Below are 24,885 nucleotides of genomic sequence, written 5' to 3'. Positions count from 1 at the left end.
TCTCAATAGATTTTATTTAATTCTCTTAATAGATTTTATGCTTTTTATATTTGTTTTTCAATATAGTGACCAAACCATATTATATTAGTATGCCTTTTCAATATATTTTCTTTTTGTCTAATTTATCATCGTTCAAGATTTGCAATTGTAAGCTTCTACATGATGCCCTGACGTTATTTTTGACCCCAACACTTCTTAATCTGTATTACTTTCACGCATAGGCGGATCCAAGATTTTAAGCGGATGGGTGTACTATTATGAAAAGGCGGATTTAACCTTTAGGTTCTTACCATTAACTCATTATACTTTTGAAAATAGAGGTTCAAAATTGGAAAGGGTGGAGGTGGAAAATTAGATAGAGCAGCAGGTGCTGTAGCAAAACTGTACTTACAGTGAGATCCATTTGATATCCAAAAACCTCAGCAACAGTCGGATAAGTGGTGAATGTTGGGGTGAACAACAAAAGTTTGGGTAGAGTCGGATTTGATTTCCTCCATTTTTGTATCATAGACCAAGGGTCTATTTTCATTTCTTGTCTACTCTTTTCTTTCCAGTATATTGATTCTGATAATTTTTTAGTGTTCTATTTTACGTGTCACAATAATTAAGAGTTGAGAATCTATATCTTTAGATAAAAGAAGGGTATGAATTCTCTTTATAATTTTAGTGATTCACATATATCTTACTCCGTGTCGAAACATGAAAATGTTGGAATCAGTTGAGCCAGCGGTCCGTGACAATGTTTTAGAGAGCGAGAGGGACAAAAAACGAGGCGAGAAGCGAAGCGCTAGCCTTTTGGATGTGAAGCGCCAATAAATTTGCATATACAAATAACCAAAAACTCAATAGCACTAACATATGAGCAAATATTTCAATTCAAAAAACTAAAAGTACGTCATTCTTTAGCGTACTTTTAGGCAAAAATAATCAAGTTATGCCTTGTTCATCATAATTCCAAGTATATGCCATTCTTTTTGCTGCCATCGGATGATGTTATTGAATATATTGTTTATAGGAAAAAATAGTTTAAGTTATTATGCAACTAATTGTACACTAAAACTGGGAAAAAAAGAAGGAAGAAAATGCAGGTAATGGAGGAAGCAAAAAACTCCAAAAACAGAGGACGAAGAGAAAACAGAATTTTCTGATTGGAAAAGAGTCAGTCTTTCTTCTTCTTCTTTTTTGAAAAAAAAAAAAAAAAAAAAAAAAGCATGCTTTTCAATGCCTCGTCATGTCTCATTGGCATTTTTCCTTTTTTATTTTTACCCCTCCCCCAGGAGCTCACCCTTTTGCTCCCTTGGTTATTCAAACCCACAACCTTCGGCTTGGAGATGGAGGGTGAGTCGAACCCACAATCGCGCTGACTTTTCAGATCTCAGCTCAGAGCAAAAAGCGACAAATGTGTGCTTTGCTTCGCCTTATGCTTTAAGTGAGGTGAGCAACTTTCACAACACTGGTTCACTGCTATTAATTTTAGTACAGACATTTGATTTAATTAGATAAATTTTACGGTGATAAAAGACTAATATCGATTTTAATGTATCAAACTTGAGATTTTCAAAGAGTAAACCAAACAAAGAAAGAAGGAAAAAGAAAAAAGTACCTCAAGCTCAATTCTAGAAAAAGAAAGGAAAACATAACAAGACAGACGTGAAACTTGAACCACCGATTTCACTTGTAGAGCCACACCGAATAATTATTGCACCACGGGACACTTTGAGTTTGAATACACACATTTATATTGAAAACTATAACATTGTTAAACGTGGTCTAGGGAGACCGGGAGAGGAGGAAGAGTTCATCTATTTATCAAGGCAGAAAAATTCTTCTAAAAGCTGACTGATGATTTGATGCTAGTTGATGATTTGATTCTAGTTGATGATTTGATTATAATTGATGATTTGATGCTGCTCTTCTCGATAGAAACATTGAGGCTGTCATTCCCCATATCCTTCTGTTCCTCTTGTACTCTTCGAACAGACATTTCAACAACCACAGGACAGGAACGCACCTCAATGCATTGTAATGTATAAATGTTCCCTATATCATGAGGGATATCCTCTTGGAAGTAACAACGTTCCAGAATTAGATGTTCAAGTTTTGGAAAGTTCACGCAGCTAGCATTCCATTCCATAAGCACAAGAGAGTCCAGTTTTAGGTACTTCAAATTACTGAACACTTCTTCGGTTAGATTCCAAGTGTGTTGCTCAAATTCTGCACGCTTCAGTTTAAGAATCTCAAGATTAGGTAACATACAAAGAGGGCTCGTAAATCCACGTGAGAGATAACACCTCTGCAGAACCAACTTCTTGAGGCTTGAGGGGCAAAAATCCATGCACAACTTACCATGGTTACTCAGCGTTAATTTTTCGAGCTGCTTCAAATAGAGAAGATTATTGAGGTAATAGGATGATCGCTGACCGCAAGCATACTGTCCCAGACCTGTTATTGCCAATTTCTTGAGATTGGGAACATTAACAATGACTTCTCTTGTACAACTTTCAACTCTCATATGGGTTACTGTTTGTAGATTCGTCAAAACCTTACAACCATTGAAGCCAGACGTGGGATTAGGTAAAAGACATACTCCTTGAACCAAATAGACATGCCTTAATTGTTCCATTTCCCATAATGTTCGAGGAAAATTCAATCTTCCACATCTTTTCAAAATGAAGGTCTGTAAGTTCCAGAGCCTTGAAATTAATTCAGGGCATTCGGGCCGATGGACCACTAGCGCAAGATACCTTAAATGAACCAGTTGCAGAACTTGAGCCGGAAAATAATCAAAAGAAACATCTACCAGGCGCAATACTCTCAACAACTTATACAGTAAAGGACCATGCAATTGTGACTCACGTAGAAATTTCGGTTTACCGAAAAGGAATAGAGTTCGGGAGAGGGGAAGCAGTGGCTTCCAGGGAACTTCAAAAGAGAAAACACCATGGTAACTGAGACGACGGACACAGTGCAAAGTATTAGTTGTGTCAGAAAGTCCAGGGAGATAAAAAAAGTTCTCCCTTTGGGCTTCTCTCAAGCCTAAGTCGCGCAGAAGATCATGAATAGCACAACTTTTGACTCGACCATTGGATCTCCTCTTTTTGACAATAATGAGATTTCGATTCACAAGATCTTCCAAACATTCTTCTGCATAGTTTTCCAAGGTATTATGCTTTCCTGTAGTTAGAAATCCCTCAGCAATCCATAGTGTTACCAATAGCCGGAAATGGATCGCAATCTCTGCTGGAAATGCACACATATAAATGAAACAAGCTTTCAAGTGATGTGGCAAGTTTCTGTAACTCAAAGCAAGTACATCTAAGCATTTCTTGTGCTCATCGGTACCAATTGAACGAAATGTTTTTGCAAAAGTCTCCCAACAGCTCCTAGTCCTTTGCATCTTAGATAGCAGGCCAGCCACCACAAGAACTGTTAGAGGTAGCCCTTTGCATTGTTCTGCAATCTTCTTTCCAATATCCTCTAGATCTGGATGGTCAGATTTTCTTCCGAACACCTTATGACATAGAAGCTCCCAGCTTCTTTCCAAATCCAAGAACTTTAAGCAGTACGGAGAGCTATCAGATTTAGCATGTAATGCCACTTTCATAAGTCGGGTAGTTAGCAAGATCCGGCTTCCATTCTTGTCATCAGGGAGACACCTTTTTATTTTATCCCAATCCTCTGTGGACCACACATCATCCAAGACGATGATATACCGCTTAAACTTTAACTTCTTATACAACATTTCTGCCAATTGCTCGCTATTTTTCTCACGAATCTCATTGGTAAGCTCAACAATACCATCCAGTAGACCAAGCAAGAATCCTTTCACTTGACGGTCTTTCATTGTGACCCAAGCATGACTCCCGAAGTGATATTTAATGAGGGAGTCATCATAAACCATTCTAGCAAGGGTGCTTTTGCCAATGCCTCCCATACCCACAAGAGAGACAACCTCCAACTTAGACGAGAAAGAGCATAGCCGGGTTTTTATCTCCAACACATCATCGTCTAGGCCAACCACAAAGTCTTGTACTACTGGACCTTTTTCTGGTGAGCTTTCAAGCAAGTAACTCTCAGATTCATAAACATTGGCATGACAAGACATTTGCTCATAATTCTTCATCACTTCCAATTCAATCAATTTTATTTCTTCTATTATTTGGGACAAGCAGCCCTTGGTACTATACACCCTATCATAACACCCCACTAGATCCAAGTCTTTCCAACTAAAGGAGGCCAATTCCTCAACATAATCTTGTGCTCTATAAGACACATCTCGAATCCGTCTCTCCAACTCTTCTACCATTTTAAGATTATCGCGTTTATTTGCAGAGTCCACAAGAAATCTCTGGAAGATTCCAAGTTTTTCAGAAAGAAATTTACAATGTTCATCTTTATCAAGTTTCAAAAAAGGGTTGGGACTAAAAATCTGATCAAGGGTCTGTAAACAAACAGTCACAGCAGCAAAGGCCATTCAAATAAGGGATTTTTGTCTTCTTAGACTATGTTCAAGTGTCTCACAAGAAACATAAATAAGAAGATAATTCAAATTATTCCAAAGTGCAAGAACAATAAAGAGATCACAAGTACCAATATCAAACTATATCAACATAACAAGAAGAGGAATCAAATGAATCCCAAGTGCAAGAACAATAGAAAGATCACAAGGAGATAAGGATGTTACCCCTGCGTCAGTAAACTCTATTGAGTCAATTATTCCTCTTTACTCTTCAAAACTGAAGCATATGCAAGAAAAGAGTCAGTAAGACAATTATGCAAGACAGAAGTAGTGGAGGAAATAGTCAGACAAAAGACTGAAAGATTCGTTGAACAAAAGCAACGGTTAGAAGACATCTGCAGAAAAAAAGAGCTTTATTAAAAGTAACTTTAATAAAGCAGCCACAGTAAATGGACAGATCAGCTAGCGGACAAATAAATAAAGTTTTCTTTTGAAAAAGTTCACGTGACGATGGAGCCCAAAGAGCACCCGGCTGAACTCAAAAGATTCTTCAATATTTTGAAATCCGGAGTTGAAGTCCGCCAAGACGCCTATAAATAGCAGCATTTGTGGAGAAGCAAAGACATCACCAACAAGAGCACCAACCACCTCTCTCTAGAAAACTTCCATATTCCCCTTCTCTTTCATCAAATGCTCCAATCCCTTGCCCAGCCAAAAAACCTGTGAAATATAAACTCCTATTGTAAAATTATATTAAGTTTTTAATAACTACCCCTAGTGTGAAGTAGTTTTTTGGGGTTTCCCGAAAGGAAAACCTCCCTCCTTTTCAAACCATGTAAGTTTATTTACTATGTTTTCTGTACTAATTTTCCTATTATGTAAATTATTTTGTAATTATTATGTTTAAGTAATTACTTCCTTATCCTCATGAATTTGTTATTCTTAGTATATGGTTATTCTCTTAACTTCTTAATAACCTCGATGGATTAACTTTGTAAATTCTTAGGTTTAAAAGAGGCCATTTAATGTCCAAATGATAAAGGACGATGTTGGCCGTGGTTACGGGGTGTGGTTAAAGAAGACTTATTATTAAGAACAAAGGTTAAGAGAGAGAGATGAAAAGGTATAACAAAATTCGTGATCGGACAAAAACCATTAAGATATAAAAAAAAATAAAAAAAAATTTTATATATTTTAGTGTTCATTTTTTTTTCACTGTTCAAAAAAAAAAAATTTGGGAGATAGACGAAAAATTAATTATAACTACACGATAAGAAGAAATATAGGAGTGAGGAAGTACCGAGTAGGATTGTTAAAAAATTATTTAAAAACAACATTAATTTCTTGCTTTGTCCTTTGAACTTTTCTTATTGAAAGAACTTATTGAAAAATTTACTACCCCCCTTTAATATTGGTATCAGAGCGAGAAGATTTTTGGAACCTAAGACTTATCTAAAACTATATGAGAAGACCTTTTTCTGCTAGAAGAAGAAAGCAAGCACCTGTACCTACTGTTAGACAAGAGTTAATGAGACAACACCGTTTTGCTAAACATATAAGTTTTCACTATCGCATGATCTATATTACTAGAAAAAGACTAGAAAACCTTAGAAGCTCAAGAAAGTTCCTTACCGAACACATTAACTATTTAGACATAGCTTATAGAGAAGAATTAAATCATAATACAACAGTATTAAGTTTTCGAAATAATCTCCTTTGGGAAGTTCATTTTACCAACGACGCTATATTTAGAACTGAAGACTATATTAGATAACTAGAACAACAAGTAAACGTTATGCCTTTATGTTAATAGATGCAAGATCATTATTTAAAAGTCAAACAAGAATTAAATAACCTATACCCAGAATATATTAAATTAAGTAGTGCCAAAGAAAACCAATTAAGACTACAAGAATTAATAGATATAATATCAGGATTAGAATATAAGTTACTAGGATATATAAAATCTAGAAAGACCTCAAAGAACCAAAAGCGATTTAGACCATATTAATTATATGAGAACACTACCCTTTGTTAGACAAATAGCTATCAATCATTGGTATTTATATAGAGATATAGAGAAAAGACGAGAATATAGACAAGTAGAAAAAGGCGTTAAGTGCATATTTAGAAATAATAAATTCGAAAACATTATCATCACTAATAAACAATAGACTCTTACAAAGTCAGATTAACGAAGAAACAATCTCTGCTATAACGTGGGAATTACAGGGTATAAGAGAAGATATAGAAAGATTTACAACTAGTATAGAGTACCAAAAGAAAGTTTGTAAAATAAAGATTCCGTTAGGATAATAAATAAAGCTAGAAAAATAGATACATTAAAAAATCTAGAATACTTAGACTTAAGAATATACCCAGAAAAGAAATATAGAGCATTAAAAGATCATAGTATTATAAAGTGTAATTTTAGTAACGGAGACCATATATTACATAGTGAAGACAAACAGTTGAACACATTAGTAGATTTAGTCATAAATTTTAGTGAAAAGATACAAGAAAATAATAAAAACATTACTAGAATATTAGAGGTGGTAAAAGCATCCCAGACTAAGTAAAAGAAAACTTTCGAAAAAATAGAACAAAATCTCGATTACTTAAAAACACAAGAATTAGAATTAGAAACGAAAGTCCGGACTCTAGTTAAAAATTTAATCTAGAAAAATTACCTACAAAGACGGAAATAGAAAAGTTAGTTAAAGTTATTACGGAAAAACCAAAAGAGATAGAACTAAAGACAACCCAAATAGTCTCTAAAATAACGCAACGGATAGAAGTTTTAACTAGTGATATTAAAGAATTAAAAAAGACAGTAGAAGAACTAAAAGAAATCACTCTTTCATGAGTAGACCAACTTTAGCTCAAGAAGAAGCCTCAAAATTAATAGAAAAGTCTATACCTTTACCAACAGATTATAAAGATTACATACCTAACGCTAAATCGGATCAAATAACACTACAACAAAATATTACTATAATTTCATTAATATTAGAAATAATAAAGAAAATCAAAATAATAGTACCAAGGTTAGAATTAATAAGTGAGCGCGTTCGGTTGCTAAGTGAACAACAAAAAGAGAAAAATAAAGAGCTCTAAAAATAAAGAAGTTGAAGAATTAATAGACCAATTAAAAAAGGTAGAAATAACACCTCAAAAAGAAAAAGTCAAAATAACTAGAAAAGCACAAAAATGGACCTTCTTCCAATTAGATCAAGAAACGAAGGAGAAACGAAAAAGGCAAGAAAGACCAAGAGTAAGTTTTTCAGATAATAGAATAGGTAATAATTTTTTATCAAGAATTTTAAGTAGAAGAACACCAGAGGAAAACAACCAACAGTTAAGTGAGGTAATAGATGTAGACCGAGACATACAGATTTTCCAACAAAATCAATTAAAACTATTAAATCCAAAGACTTTATACAACATAGGACAGTTTTCAAGAACAACACAATTATATAGACATTATAGAGAAGAGCAATTGTCAGCCATAGGAACTAAAGTTACTACTATAAATCTAATAAATCCACAGCTTTAAGACAAATAAAAAATACGGAAGGACGCTAATGCATATGGGATTAATAGTAATAGGATTAAAAGGATTAACTAGAAAAAATTTAGGAACTAAAGTCTTAATAGTAATTTACGATGATAGATGGTCAGACATGAAGAAGTCAATAATCGGAATAACAGAGGTAGATATGACAAATAATGGAGGAATTTTTTATATTAGTCCAGACTTTATAATGAATTTAGCAGAATTTGAAAAACATATAAAAATAGGAATACAGACTAAAGGATACGAAGAAATGTGTAATGGTAATAATTTATTAATGTGCATAGGATTTTTAGGAAAAATGACAAATAATAGTAATACTAAGTTTAAAATTAAAGTAGAAGATGTCGTAGAATTAATGGGAAATAGAGGAATAAATTTAATTAAACCTATAAAAATAAATCTGAAGAATACGCGGTAGAATGGAAATTAGAAGACTTTAGTAGAAAGAAATTTTACAACCTCTCTACATTCTTCAGTCACACCTAATGTACACTTTAATTCTAAAGAGAGAGACATCTATAAGATTTACCAATTATTAAGTTGGGCTTGGATTGTTGGATACATATTCTTTTAAGACATGGGCCTTAAATAAATTAATAATTAAAAGGTATAAAATATCTTTAATTATTTATGAAGAATGTTATACATATAAATAATTATAAATTTTATGTATATAATTATCGGTTTGGTTCGGTTATTTATTCGGTACTATTCTAAAGGAGAGACATCTATAAGATTTACCAATTATAACTATACATCACAAAGAGACATAGAAGAAGAAAGTACTCTAGATGAAAATGAAACTACTGAGTCAACCCTTATGAACATAGAATTAATACAAAAAGATTTTGAAGTAGACATAGCTATAGAAGAAGCAAAAATACTTCATAGAGAAAATAAAAATATAAATTTTAGATGTAAAGGATGTAAGTTAGGAGATCTAACAATAGAAGAAACTATAAGTCACTTTAAATTATGTGAAGCTAGAACGATAATTGGGGATATAGAGTAGAACATATACACCAAAAGAAATCGATGACGCTTTCGATAAAATATTAGAAGATATACAAGATAGTGATGAAGAAATAGACTCAATAATAAGCCAAAAAGAATTAATGGAATCTAGTGCATCTAGTTCTAGTCCATTTCAAAGAACAACAGGAGAACAATACACAGTAGACATGAGCACAGGAAATGTACCTAGAAGAGTAGTTTTTAGAACAGCAGGAGAACCTATAGACAATATAAAACCATCAGAGAAAAGAATGCCAATAGAAGAACCTATTATTCTCCAAGAGGGAGGTAATAAAGGAAAAATATTAAATATAGCGGCTCATAATCCACAAAGATGGAATTCAGTAATAGACCTTTGGAAAGGAATAGTAGTAGCAGACTATATAAAAACTTATAATGATACAGATGCTGAAACTATGTATAAATACTTAGAGACATTTTTAGGAGAATCCGCTAAAGCTCTATGGGAAGCATATAAGGAAGATTTTCCAATGGAATTCCAATACTTAGTATCCATGGGAGCAAATCCATACAATTTTACTAATAAAATACATACTTTAATTACGGAGAAGATCCAAATAGTGGATTAGTAATACTACAAAGAAATGCTTTAATTAAATTAGAGCAGTTAAGTATAAGTAGCTGGTTTCATATTAAAAAAATTTTAAATGATTATTTTTATTATTGTACAATTAGTGGAAACGCTTTTGACCAAGAACTAGGAAGGAAATTATTTAATAAACTACCGGGAGCTCTAGGAAGAGAGATAGAAGACGAGATGGAATAAAAGAGACGGAGTAGTACAAAATCCTAATTTAAAATGGTCAATAGGACATAGAATACAACATATAATGGATATACTACAAGAAAAATGCACGCATATACAAATACAAAAACAATTAAAACAAAATGAGATGAATTTTGTAAAAGCATGGTATACGATAAAGACAATTATAAAAAGAAAAAGTATAAGAAATACAGAACTCAATATAATAGAAACTACCCTCAATACAATAGAAAGAAATACTATCTTAGAAAATCATCGACAAAAAACCCTATTTAGACGAAAAATAGACATATAAGAAAATACGAACGAGATAGAAATTATAAAAATAAACTGGAATGTTTTACTTGTGGAAGTGTAGAACACTTAGCAAATACATGTCCAAAAAGAATAAATAATAAGACACGAAATTCACAACTAATTGAAGACTTTCAAGAAACCTTAATAAATGTAGATGAATATATGTCAGACACGAAAAGTATATACTCCATAGTAAGTGTAGATACCGAAGAAAAAATTAAAACGAGACTCATCGGACTCGGAAGCGAGAAGAATTAATTAATGAGATAGGATTAGAAAAACTAGACCTAGAACCAATTCAAATGGATAATTTAGCAAATATATCGAAGACTGTAATCACGACTTCGAAAGAAATAAAGGTTTAGATAGTAATGCATGTTTCTCTTGTAAATGGTTTCCTAGTAGAGATAAAAGAGCAAAATGTAAAAATTATTTTATAGAAGGATGTATCATGTGTATAGAAAAAGAATTTAAGACAAAAATCATAAAGAAGAAAGACATAAAAAAATAGAAGACCCTACTATTAGTATAAGAATAATGACATTAGAAACTAGAATAAACGAATTAGAAACCAGGTTATATAAATTAGAAAAAGGAAAAGAAAAAGAAGCAAATAGCGAAGATGAAGAAATACGTTTATCTAATATACAACCGCTAAGAACAATAGAAGATTCAACAGCGGAACTAATGAGTATAGAAGACCATGGAGCCCTAGTATGTAATGAAGATAAAAAATTAGGAACTATAAAAATACTTGCAAGAATTAAAATAGATGACTATGAAATAGAGACATTAGCATTAGTAGATTCGGGATGTACTAAATGTATAATAAATAAACGAATAGTTCCACCAAATTTAATAAAAGTTCTAGACAAACCGATTGCAACCATGCAAATGGATGGAACTCATAATATATATAAACATTATGTTCATAAGGCATACATTAGCTTTATCAACACTTGTTCGGAATTTTATAAACCTAGTTATAAAATGGATAAAATATGGGTAAGAGACTTGAATATAAATATAGATTTCGTCATCGGGTTAGACTTTATGTTACATAACAATGGAAGTTGCATGATTACAAGAGATGGAGTAATTTTTCTAAAAAATATTACTCATACACCAGTACAAGCTCATAAAATTGAAACTAGAATCAGACATAAGAAGATCTCTACTCCAGACCAAATAAACCTACAAAAGAAAGAAGAGAGTTGTTGTAAAGATTGTCAAGATAACAATACATGCTGTAAAAGCAAAAGAGAAATAAAGAATTTAATTCTAGAAGAAGAAGAAATACTAGACAACGATAATCTAATAGGAAAAAATTATACTTTAATAGACATAGAAACGAAATTATATAATTTTAAAACAGGGATAAAAAGGATAGGAATAATAAAAAACCAAAAAGATTTAGATAATATAATAAGAATATTAGATGAGATAGAAATTATAGGTGAAAAACCTTTAAAACATTGAAAAAATAACAAAATTGTATGTAAATTAGATATAATAAATCCAGAATATATAATTAAAACGACCTCGATAGAAGCAACTAACCAAGATATAGAAGACTTTAGAGTACAAAGAAAAGAATTATTAAATTTAGGAGCAATAAGAAGATCTACTTCTAAACATAGATGCACGCATTTATGGTAAGAAATCATAGTGAGATAGTAAAGGAAAAGCTAGAATGGTAATAAATTACAAAAGACTTAATGATAACACCGAACGATGGATATAAGTTACCAGACAAAACAGAACTAATAAATAGAATACAAAATAAAAAGATCTTTAGTAAATTTGATTGTAAATCAGGATATTGGCAGGTACGAATGCATGAAGAAAGTATAGAATGGACTGCATTTACCTGTCCTAAAGGACATTTCGAATGGTTAGTAATGCCATTTGGATTAAAAACAGCTCCATCAATTTTTCAAAGAAAAATGGATAGTATATTTGGAGACTATAAAAGATTTGTCTTAGTATATATAGATGATATATTAGTATTTAGTAAAGACATGAAAGAACACTTACGACACCTCCAGACAGTATTTAGATTATTTGTAGAAAATGGAATAATAATTAGCAAGAAAAAGATGTAATTATGTAAAAACCTTATAAACTTCTTAGTAGTAGTATTAGGAGATGGCAAAATAAAATTGTAGAGATTGTTACTGGACATAACTACTTCTAAGACTTATTTATTAATAATAGCTACCTTTTATTTTATTTATTTTTAGTAGCTTAAATTAATTTCAAAACTACCAGTTGTAACCGATCTACAAGCCGTATGTATTTCCCCTAAACTTACGCCCCATGTTTCCCAATAACTCCCAATATCTTCTCTTTTCAAATTACTTTCTCTCCCATCTTCAATATGTTCAACCGTATTATACGCCCATTATCTATCATCATTATTAGCACGATTCCATCTTCCTTAATCGTTACCCACACAGTATAGGTAACGAATTTTGATAATTTATTAGAATATTTTTACTTTCTTTGTTGTATTTCTCTATATTTATTCTTATATTTTCATCGTTTTCTTTGTTTCTTTTCATTCCTTTTTTTTTTTTTTTTGTTTTCAGTCATTGTTAGAGTTTTTAAAACAAGATCTACTTCTCCATTTTAATGGCGGAAAGAGATACTCCAAGCGAGAATACTCGAGGTAGTCCCGATGTTTATGATGGTCCTAGTTTCTCTTTGGGATTTTCACAACAACAACTTGCAATTGCGGGAGAATGCTGCTAAAATTGCTGCCGAGAGAAGAAGCAAGAAGATTCATGACCCATCAAGGACGCGTCAACTTCAACCAACTGAAGTTGCAAAACCGAGCAAGCGAAAAGATGATGTACCAAAAAAGGTTCTAAAGTTGCTCAACAAAATAAGAGAAAAGTAACCAAGCCTTTTTCCGATGTTAAGGGTAAAAAGGTTGTAAAAGATGTAGATCTGGAAGAGGATGAACAGGTATTGATGAATTTTTTCGATTTTATTGAGTTGTATTTCACTATATTTCTTTATATTTCAAAATAATTCAATATGCAATTCAGGTATGGATGATTTTTTTTGGTTTTGTTATTTTGTATTTCACTATATCTCTGTATATTTCAACATAATTGGATATGCAATTCAGTATATTTCCACTGTATTTCACTATATTTCTTTATATTTCATAATAATTCGATATGCAATTCAGGTATTGATGATTTTTTTTCGATTTTTGTTGTTTTGTATTTCACTATATCTCTGTATATTTCAACATAATTGGATATGCAATTCAGTATATTTTCACTGCATTTCAATATATTTCTGTACATTTTTAACATAATTGGATATGCAATTCAGTATATTTCTGTGTATATAATACAGAGTATATGTGCATCAAGTTTATATCATATACAACATAACTGTGGTAGCTGTGTTCGTAGTTAACTGTATTTCATTATATTTCTATATATTTTTCACAAGTACGTATGTTTACTATTCTGTACTTATTTATTTTAAAAGATGTGTTAGTTGTCTTATGCAATTTTTATTTTTTTTTGTGTATATTTTTGTTGTATATATATGTGTTAATTTTGTCTCCTGTGTCTATGTTTTATACAATTGTTTCTGTCTTAACTTAGTGTTGCATTTTTATTTTAGGAAACTAAATTCTATGTTAAGAGTCATCTGAAGAGGCTCCATCGATGACACGGTACACGAATATTGAGGTGTTCAAAGATCTCAAGAGTAAGCTAACTGTTCCACAGTTAGAGATCTTTTCCAAGACAATATTTGGGAAATTCCTCGGAATGCAGCACCTGGAGGTTCAAGCACAAATTTTTAGGTGCTTCATGGTAAGAGAGCTCAAGGAGAGCACTTCTGATTGCTTTACAATTGATATAAATGGTACCGTATTGCGATTTACCATGAGAGAATTTGCCCTTATGAGCGGGCTAAATTGTGTAGCCGATGAAGGTCAATTTACATACGATGAGGAAAAACCGAATAGGATTATGGTTGATTATTTTGGTGGAACTAGGAGTAAAGTAAAAAGATTGGAGTTGATTGATTGCTTTAAGAATAAGTGTTGGGGAGATAATGATGAGGACGCTGTTAAGTTTGCAATTCTGTTTTTTATAAATACATATATCTTTTGCGGTGATCCTAGGAAAACGAATATACCAAGGGTTCATTTTGAAGTGGTTGAGGATGGAAGGTATGTAGATTATCCATGGGGCAAAGAATCCTTTACCGAGTTGATTAGAAGCATCAGCAAGAAGTATTCTGCACAACACGGTATTATAGGATCCGTGGGATGCCACTGGCTATGCAAGTTTGGCTTTATGAGTGTTGTTCAAGAGTTCCATCGTATCTCGCTCTTAAATCCGGAAATTCCATTCCACGAATGTTGAATTGGAGGTCCATTGACAGTCAGCCAAAATACAATATTTTGATGGAAGGCATTTTTAGAGACGGCAAACAATCGGTAATATTCGAACACTCTAACTTATTTTTATGTTTTTCATAGCATTTTATTTTGCAATTATGCCTACTGATTTTATTTGTACTCCACTGATCTACTTGTCGTATTTTTGCTTTTACGGTGGTATTTTTTTTTTTGCTATTTTTGCATTTCATTATATTTTGGGTTGTACATTTCATAATTTTCCCCGTATTTCATTATTCATAATGTAAGTGTGACTATTTTTATAACACACTAAGCGTTATTTATTTGTTTCTTCCTCGAGCCGTACATTTGCAAATACAATCCCCACTAGCAAGTGAGTTAGAGAGCCTCCAATTGCCCGATGTTGTTGTCTGTGTCGAGATAAAGTAGACAAAAATGTCTCAGTTGATGTCCATGAAGGTACCCAAGTCACAGATATGCCAGTGGATGAGTATGATGATTTCAGTACTACTCCCCCCCACCTTTCTAAGGGTAAACAGCAACAACGGACGAATCAGACAGATTCTCCACCTTCAAAGAGACGCAGACAACTTCCTGCAACAACAGCTTCCACATCAAAGAAACAACAAATCCACACCGAACCACGTACAACTTTGAAGAAGAGTCACAAGGATCAAAAGGTTGCTCAAAAGCCTATTTTACGAAGTACGCTTCACCAAAATTGAATGAACAAATGAATCGACCCCAAAACACCCCGGTCTACGTGATGTCCCTACCGCCTCTATGAAAGATGAAATGCAATTGCTAAGGAAAGATTTTCAAGCTTTCAAGGAATCGATAAGTGATTTTAGTTACGAAACAAAAATCTTTTTGGTGTATTTAATTTAATGCTTGTTAACAAATTGAAATACTGTTTTTGTTAAAATATTAGGTCGTTGGTGAGTTCACAAGTATTGGCACTGAGTTGTCCAATCTTCGTACTTTCATGGATGACAACTTCAAGAAGCTATTTGAAGCAATCAAGGGGAACAATTCTGTGGACAAGGTAAATGTGTGAAATAGGAATTGAACAAACATTTTAGACCCTTATTGCGAAATACAATTAATATTAATTCATTTTTTTCATGCGAAGGCGGGCAATAGTGAGACGCCGGTACATCAAACGATCTTTGAGCCACCACAATTAACGCTTGAAGAAAACTTACGTCATGATTCTACCATTCAAACATCTCCGACGAAACATGACGATGACTCAAATAAGGTAAAATGAGTTTGTGACGTGAAACCCATCTTTTAAAGTTATGTTGTTGTGCATTGCATGCACAAATGGTTGTCATGTTCCAGTCTATAATTTTAAAGTTATGTTTTCCTCGGTATTTTATATTTTACAAACTTTTTTATTTTATGGCGTTTCGTTTGTATTTCACTGATAACTTCTCTGTTTTTTTGTATTTCACTGTATTTCTTTGTATTTCAACCCCCACAAACTCAGTCTACTCCTGACTGTATTTCTCTATATTTAGTAATTTTTCACCATTATATTTTTACGTTATGATTTTGTGTTTAAATTTTGATTATTCCTTATTCCAAAGGGTGTTGCACCAATGTTACATGAGGAAGTTCAGGATATTGTAGTGACCGGTGGAGATTTAAGAGCATATACAGGTAAAGCTTCAACTGAAGAGATTAATCGGGCGAATGAAGGATCTTTCAACTCAACAAAGGTAAATTTTACATTCAATCTTATAGATCTTTCAAGATAATTTATATTTAACATATATTAAATCTCTCTCTCTTTTTTTTTTTTTAGGGAATGGTCCCGAGAGATGCTCGTTGAGTTGCCTCTAGAAACTCGTGTACCGAAAAACAAAGTGCGGGATTACAAGCGGGGACATCACCGATCATTCAATTTTAGAGACCCCGCCCAGTTCGATGACAACATTACTAAGTCACAGTGGTTGATCCCTGACGAAATGTTACCAAGCCAAATAGGTTCGTCAGGATACTCTGTGTTTCATCAAACGGGTAACAAAGGATTTGTTATGCCAGTAATGTCCGCTGACAAAGGAATACAAGAGGCAGTGATTAATGCTTGAAGTTGTAATTGCTCAACCGGATGTTATTCCAACTAGGATAGTCAAACCTAGTAAATACTTCGGTTCACCTTACATGACCAATTACGGCTCTGCAGCTTCTGTTCAAGACCACACACCTTCCATTTTTAAAAAGAAGCATCCATTTGTTGAAGATCCAATTAATGGCCCGCGAAATACTTCGCTTATTCAACAATACCGGATTTGGCTTGAACAGGATCTGCTTCTAAGGCATGATAAAAAGTAAGTTTGAACGTATTTACCTTTTTAATATATATATTCATCCAGCAAAGTGAACTGTTTACGTTGAAAATAACTGATTGTTGATATTTAGAAAGGGCAAGGAAAGCCGTTACAAAAAGAATAAGCACGCTTTGGATCCAGATGACATCAACTTTCGCTTCAATTTTGGTGTGTTACATGTTGATGACAAAAACTGGTTCTATCTCTTATCGATGAATGGCCAATCTTGGAATGATGAGGTGCTATATTTCCCATTTCCTTTTTATTCCTTAATTTTACAGTTGTCTATCTTTCTATTTTAAAAGTATATTTCTCTATATTCCTTCTATGTATTTCTCTGTATTTCCCCGTATTTCTATGTATTTCTTCATTCAATCAGCATATTTCTCAGTAACAGTTTTAGTTTTTCTAACACACAAGGTCCGTATGAAATTTAATTTTACCATTATGCATTAAGCTTATTTCATTTTTTTTTACCAAAGATATTGATGTCATTTTTTACTACTTGCGGAAGAAAGGCAAGTACGACAAGGCTAACGGTTTCAAATTCACAACCGTTAACGTATGTTCTTCTCCAAAATTGACGAAATTCATCGTGCATATGCTAATCCGAGGAGCGACCGTAGTGTTGCCGGTTTGGAGAACGAAAAATGCGAGTACATTAATGGGTACAGGATATTGGCTAATGTGCCATGGCATACAGTTGATTGTGTACTCATCCCTGTCAACATCAAAGAGGAAAATCATTGGATCTTGATTGTAGTGCCATTCACTGACAGGTATTCCTACTTTTTTTTTTTAAATTCATTAAACAACCTGTTAACCGAGCTGATGTACTATTCTTTTACGTGCAGGCGTCTGTACATCTATAACTCATACCGAGCTGATGGTCAAGATGCTGTTGTTAGAAGAGAAATACGCAAGATAGCTACCCTATTGCCACATCATCTACATTTGTCTGGATTTTACGAGAAAAAAAAAGGCATCGATTGGATTAACCACCCATCATACAAGGGCAAACAACAGACTGATGACTTTGATGTCATGTATGTGAACGACTTGCCACAACAAGCCTCTGGTAGCATGTATGTATTTCAACATCATAGTTCCATTTTTTTTTTCCAGAATTCTCAACCAAAAATCATTTTTTTTCATTTTTAGGGATTGTGGTGTGTATGTTGCCGCATTTGCTGAATACTTTTGTTCTGGACGAGGCGTTCCATCTGAAATTGACGCAGAATTACTACGTAATAGATACGGGGCATTACTATGGGAATACGGATGGCAAAAGGCTGATTTGAATGCCTTCAGTGACAATGAACTGCCGCCAAGACTAGTTAGGCCTGCAATAGATTACAACGCGGTCGACACAGTAGTTGTTAATTAGCCCACTAGGGTTTAATGTTGAATCGTTTTCACAGTATTGTTTTGCTGACCAATTTTGTACATTTTGTTGTGTTGTTTTGTTAAGAATTGACAAATTGCAGTGTTTTTTCATCAATGACTTAACTAATTTCTTGCATGACTATTTTTTGCTTAACTAATTTCTTGCATGACTATTCTTGATGATGAGGTTGTTTTGAGGATTAAGGGGCGTATTTGCGTTCCTAGAGTTGGTGATTTGATTCCGTTGATCTTGAAAAAGGCTCATAGTTCCAGGTATTCCATTCATCCGAGTGCAACAAAGATGTATCGTGAATTGAGACAGCACTACTGGTGGGGTAGGATGAAGAGGGACATTGTGGAGTTTGTTGCCCAGTGTTTGAATTGTCAGCAGGTTAAGTATGAACACCGGATACCGAGGTGGTGTGCTTCGAAGATGCCCATTCCCGAGTGGAAGTGGGAGAGGATTGCTATGGATTTCGTCGTTGGTCTTCCGAAGACTTTGGGCAAGTTTGATTCGATTTGGGTTATTGTGGATAGGTTGACTAAATCCGCACACTTCATTCCGGTTCATATTACTTATAATGCAGAGAAGTTGGCCAGGATTTACATTCGAGAGATAGTGCGATTGCACGGGGTTCCTATTTCCATCATTTCCAACAGAGGCACTCAGTTTACTTTCCATTTCTGGAGGACTTTGCAGAAGGAATTGGGAACTCAGTTAGATCTTAGCACCGCGTTCCACCACCAGACAGATGGTCAGTCCGAGAGGACTATTTAGGTGCTTGAGGATATGTTGAGGGCTCGTGTTATTGATTTTGGTGGTCATTGGGACAAATTCTTACCCTTGGCAGAGTTCGCGTACAACAATAACTACCATACCAGTATTGATATGGCGCCATTCGAGGCTTTATATGGTAGGAGGTGTCGTTCTCCTATTGGGTGGTTTGATGCGTTTGAGGTTCTACCTTGGGGTACGGTTTGCCGAGGAGTCTTTGGATAAGGTGAAGCTTATTCGGGGAAAAGCTTACGGCGACTCAGAGTAGGCAGAAGGAGTATGCTGACCGGAAGGTTCGTGATATGGAGTTCATGGTTGGTGAGCAGGTCCTATTGAAGGTTTCACCCATGAAGGGTGTGATGCGATTTGGGAAGAAGGGCAAGTTGAGCCCGAGGTTTATTGGCCCTTTTAAGATTCTTCGTCGTGTTGGCGAGGTGGCTTATGAGTTGGCTTTGCCACCAGGTTTGGCAAGTGTTCATCCGGTATTCCATGTTTCCATGCGAAGAGTACCATTCGGACGGGTCTTATATCATTCGGTGGGATTCGGTACTATTAGATCGGGAGAATCTATCCTTCGAGGAAGAGCGGTAGCAATCTAGATAGGCAAATGAGAAAGTTAAGGTCCAAGGATATTGCTTCGATCAAGGTACGGTGGAAGCACCGTCCGATTGAGAGAGGCCACTTGGGAGACCGAGGCGGATATGCGGAGTAGATATCCTCAGTTGTTCGACAGTTCAGGTACCCTTTTCTCCATCTTTCCCTTGTCGCTCGAGGACGAGCGATTGTTTGATTGGTATCTGATGTAACGACCCGTTTGGTCGTTTTAGCACTTTTGGACCCTTTTCGCTAAAATACCCTTTCCGTAGCTTTAAATAGTATTCTTGACTTGTTGGAATTGGTGGCAAGGTGATTTAATTGACCGGTAATTATGGAATTATTTTTTTTAGTGCGTGTGCATATATTTATTAATGGGAATATTATTTGCACATATATATAAGGCATGAGGTGAGAGTATTTATTTATTTATTTTGGCTAATTTGCTAATGGATTGGTTGACCAAAGTGCAATTGTTTTGTTATTAAATGGTAAAAGAAGTGGGTCCAGCCCACCATCCCTTCTCTTTACGTAATGGGTCTTATAGATGAATTGGGAATAACTGGACTTTTCTTTTCTTCTTCTTTATACCTAGTATACTAATTAAAAGAATTATAATAATAATAAAAAAAAAAACTGCTTATATTCGGCCAGGCTTAGGGAGAATAGACCTACGAGAGAGAGGCAACAAGAAGCAGTCCGTGGAAGAAAGTAAGGGAAAATTAGGTATGTTTCATTTATATTTTGGTTAACATAATGAATAGGACAAGTAGGGGACAACTAGTACAACATTGGGTGGCAGCAAAAGGACGATTGGTTGGAAAAAAAAATGGCTTCACACGTTTTCTTGCTTTCCTTGTATGCTACTGTAGCAAATTTTCAGCTTTCTTTTGCTTTGGAAAGTGCCCATGATTTGTTTATTATAATATTGGTTTGTGAAGAGGGCTTTTCCAATATAATGGTCAATTGAATAAAGGACAAAATAGGAGGCTAGGGTGTACAGCTATTATTGGACAATAGGGACAAATTGGGTGGGAAAATAATTCACATGTTCTCTTGCTCTTCCCTTGTATGCACTGTGCGTTTTTTCCAATTTGTAGGCACTGTACGTTTCTTCCAATTTAAATGTCCTTTTATGTTTATCTTGCCCCAATTTAAATCCTTACATATTAAATCTATGTAATTGAATGTAAGGGTATTGGATTATATGCATATTTTCAAATTTATGGTATTTGAATTTTAGAAAGCTAGATTTTGTCCGAAGTTAAAATATTGGGGTAAATTAAAGGTTTCGAGTCCTAATCCTAAGAAAGAAGAATTAATGATTTGAGAGTTTATTTATGCATGAAATTGACTAATTTTAAAAATATATGATCCTTAGATAATGGTGAAATTATTTTTCAATAAAATTCCAATCTTGCCCTTGTGGGCCCAAGGCCACCTTTTGGGGTGCGTTTTTGGGTTTCGAATATAAATATAGCAATATGAGTGTCCTTAGATTCGTATTCTAACATAGATCGCATATTTTATAGATTTTGATCGTTCAAAGGCTCTACACAAAGGGAAGACATTAGTTTGATTGTTCGTGGCACCCGCTCGGCATTGAGGTAGGTTACGGTCTACTTTAGTTAGACTCTGATTAGAGAATAGTATGTAGTTGTAGAAAGTGACGGGGATAGCATATAAGCCTTCGGGCATGAAGTGGAGGTGGATTCCAATTAGGTTGGCTCTGTCAGCTGTTATGTGGGCTTGTCGCCACATGTGTTATTTTCTGTGATTATCACCTGTTTGTATCTCTGTCATATACTAGCTCCCTCATTATATGAAAAGGAATGATAACATTAATATGACTTGTATTTGTTGATTGTATATTGGTGATATTGTTGAGACTGATATCATGTATGACATGCCTTCCATATTATTCTTGTGATGATGGTGAGCTAAGTAACTGAGAGACTCCGAGGTTTTTGCCGGAGATTGAGAGTGACAGAGAGACTCCGAGGTTTCTGCCGGAGAGCATGAGTGGTACATGGACTTCGCGGGTCCCCCATGGGTCATGGCTTTGAGGCACTGCCCTTAGCATGTGTGTACGAGAGTGGAGTGAGAGAGGTGATTGTTGCATTACATTGCATTCATTCACTCATACATTTGACTGATCATCTAGTGAATTATATCTGTCTTGGTTGATTTCATGATTCCTTTACACTTTACTTGTATATTATATGTGACCATACCTTTTGTTCGTATGTGCTACTTGTTAGTTTCCACTTCTTCATGCGTTATCTAACCATTGTCGGCCTATGATGCTTACCGGTACTAGTGTTGTACTGACACTACTCTTGCTACACTTTTGTTGAGTGCAGAATACGATCCAGGCTCCAGTTCTACACCTCGTGGCTGATACGCGAGGGTGACGTCTTTCAGTAATTTAGGGTGAGCTACTTGGTCATCCGTGGCCCCTGAAGGACCTCCTCTATTTATTTCTGTTTTTGTATTGGACAGAAAATATGTAGCCTTCGGGTATTTTCCGACTTATATTCCGTACTATGTTAGCGCTCTTGTACCCTTTGACCAGATTTTGGGGTTGTCGTGACATTTCTAGTTATGATAAGTATTTAAGACTTGATAACTTATTCTTATTTAATTTTCCGCTTATTTAACTTGTTATTAGTAATGTGGTTCGCCTACTAGGAGGGATAGTGTAGGTGCCACCACGACTCGCGAATTGGGTCGTGACATTATATAAGTGAATATTAATTTTCAACAAAAAAAAAATGGTTAAGTGGACACTTAATATGAATCAGGGGAGTAGTATAACTTTCGAACACCCTATATCACTACACTTAAATTTTCTCTTATCTATAGGTTAAAAAAGAAAAGGAAATAAACTCTCGTCATGTTAATTTGTGACGAGGACGTCACTGTGTGTCAAATGACACAATTACTTTGTGTCCCTGGATTTTCTTTAATTTCCATCAAGCAAGTAATACTCCCTCTGTTTCAATTTATGTGAACTTATTTCATTTTTAGTCCGTGCCAAAATGAATGACCTCTTTCTTAATTTGGAAACAAATTCACTTTATGAAATGATTTACAGCCACACAAATATTCAAGACTTATTTTGAACCACAAGTTTTAAAAGTCTTCACTCTTTTTTAAATGTCGTGCTCAGTCAAATGGGTTCACATAAATTGAAACGGAGGGAGTATTAATTATGTGAGTCTATATTTTAGTTTGACTATGCATTTTTTTATTACTTATAAATAATTATAGAATTTCTTGTCTATCCCGTCGAGGGAATAAAATTTAATTATTCTCTTATCAACATTCGTAACATATATTAACTTAACCAAATAAATCATCAATGCTTAATTGACTAAAATCGTATAAGTAGGTCGAAGCCAAAACATATCGACAAGTACAACTAAATACGTAATATAATAGAACGAAATGTCTAAAACTCCAAATACAGAGTCAAGGGGAGCATTTAGAGTAGTATTAATTAGGCCGTAACCCAACATAATAAAAAAGTATAGGAGTCATTACAAGTTTCATTAATCATTTGAATTTTGAATTTCTCTTTGTTTCTTTTTCTTCTTACTACATTTATTGATTGGATATAGATACTTTTATTGATTAAATTTAGGTACAGTCATACCTCTCAAATTATAACACCCTCCTCTAAAACAACATTTCATTATAATGGACAAATTTTCTTTGAAACTGATTTTTCATGTTAGGTTATATTATTTGTTCTCTATAATAACATTTCGCTATACCAATTAAAAATATCTCAACAAGGGATGCCACTGCGGAGGGGTTTGACTGTTGAAATAATCGAAATCTGCATTCATTGTTATAATCCATAATGAGATTGTTAGATAAGCAGGCAATTAATAAATTTTTCCATTTTCCCCTTCTTTTCTTCAATATAAATAGGGGTCACTTCATCATAACATTTGCATAAGTTGTGAGCAAATTAATTAAGGGAAAAAAAAAAAAAACTAAATGGCTTCTTCTTTCACTATTAACTCATTTCTTGTGTTTGTTCTTTTGTCCATTTTCAATTGTGAAGCGAGATTTAATTAGTGAAAGTTGCAACCACATTCGCATCCTCCTTTTTGCGAGAAACTTATACGATCAGATCCTCGTAGTAAAACAGCGGATCTTGTTAACCTTGGTGAGATCACGTTCAACATGACTAACACACTCGTGAAATCAACGAAAGGTACGTCGTTTTCTCTTTGTGCCAACGTGACAAACCCAACGCTAAAGAGCGTATACAGGAATTGCATGGCATCTTATACGTTCGCATCCATGCGTATTATTATGGGCAAGCAAGCTTTTAGGAGGAAAAATACTGTTGATGTATTCGAATTATTGTTCGCAGCGATTAATAACTTTATTGCATGTGACGACGGTTTTTCAGAACATAAATTCTTTGAAATGAGAATCTAAAACAAGATAGTTTATCATTGCAACAATTGTGTACTGCTATTAGAAATATGTCCAGTAAATTCTAGAAGACGGTATACAATTGTTATAGCTGTATATGCATTATACAAATTGCTATTAGCTCCTTTTAATGATAAAATTTGCTGAAAATGATAGGATAATCTACTGTGTATTTTATTCATGTACCTTTGATGTATATATACAAACCATGTGAAGAGAAAACAGTAAATAAAATTTACATGGGCCCTTGTACACCTGTCCTAAATCTATTGGATAGTACATAACAAATTTGTAACTGACTACTTATTTCTTTATCTGCAAATCATGTGACCTTCTTCTAGATATTTCCATTTTGGACAGCTGTTCAACAATGATCCAACGTTCCAGTTTTAATCCATCAAGTAACTATTGGAAGGTGGATGTGCTCTACACGTGTTCCATTCTAGAAAAGATGGAAAACACAGTTTAGTTTCAGCTTTGGGAAAAACAATTACTTTGTGTTGTCCGAATAAAAACTCTTCTCTTTCTTGACTCTTCTTTCTTTCTCGATTTAATTGAAGCTGCCATCATCGGTGAAGCTGCCATCATCGGAATCGGAACGGAAAATTTATTGTTGTCAACATCCCCCCTCAAGTTGGAGGGGAGAGATAAAACCCCCAACTTGCGCATAATATTCCGATGGGAAGTTCCGTTTAAAGGCTTAGTGAACAGATCGGTGATCTGTTTCTCCGATGGAACAAAAATCAAAGAAATCATGCCAGATAAGTACTGCTGACGGACAAAGTGGCAGTCAAGCCCCACATGTTTGG

General features: G+C 34.2%; 2 protein-coding genes and 2 long non-coding RNA genes across 4 annotated transcripts; 3 read left to right on the top strand and 1 right to left on the bottom strand.

Annotated features, from left to right (window-relative positions):
* Window positions 1-1,828: 1,828 nt before the first annotated feature.
* LOC132039198 (putative late blight resistance protein homolog R1B-16) lies at window positions 1,829-4,474 on the bottom strand. The gene has a single exon (XM_059429735.1). The coding sequence runs from the start codon at window positions 4,472-4,474 to the stop codon at window positions 1,829-1,831; it is 2,646 nt and encodes an 881-aa protein (XP_059285718.1).
* An 8,001-nt stretch (window positions 4,475-12,475) lies between these two features.
* LOC132040257 (uncharacterized) lies at window positions 12,476-14,279 on the top strand. Its single transcript, XR_009410647.1, has 2 exons — window positions 12,476-13,104; window positions 13,783-14,279. It is a non-coding gene; the product is annotated as an uncharacterized LOC132040257 (long non-coding RNA).
* A 3,025-nt stretch (window positions 14,280-17,304) lies between these two features.
* On the top strand, window positions 17,305-18,369 carry LOC132040810 (uncharacterized). The gene is made up of 3 exons (XM_059431485.1): window positions 17,305-17,461; window positions 17,762-17,951; window positions 18,028-18,369. The coding sequence occupies exons 1-3, from the start codon at window positions 17,431-17,433 to the stop codon at window positions 18,251-18,253; spliced, it is 447 nt and encodes a 148-aa protein (XP_059287468.1). The 5' UTR covers window positions 17,305-17,430; the 3' UTR covers window positions 18,254-18,369.
* Window positions 18,370-21,094: 2,725 nt separating this feature from the next.
* Window positions 21,095-22,250, top strand: LOC132040913 (uncharacterized). The gene is made up of 2 exons (XR_009410812.1): window positions 21,095-21,228; window positions 21,985-22,250. It is a non-coding gene; the product is annotated as an uncharacterized LOC132040913 (long non-coding RNA).
* The last annotated feature ends 2,635 nt before the right edge of the window (window positions 22,251-24,885 follow it).

The sequence above is a fragment of the Lycium ferocissimum genome, chromosome 12 (assembly GCF_029784015.1).
Source record: "Lycium ferocissimum isolate CSIRO_LF1 chromosome 12, AGI_CSIRO_Lferr_CH_V1, whole genome shotgun sequence".
NCBI classification, from domain to species: domain Eukaryota; kingdom Viridiplantae; phylum Streptophyta; class Magnoliopsida; order Solanales; family Solanaceae; genus Lycium; species Lycium ferocissimum.
This window is presented reverse-complemented; position numbering and strand designations above follow the sequence as displayed.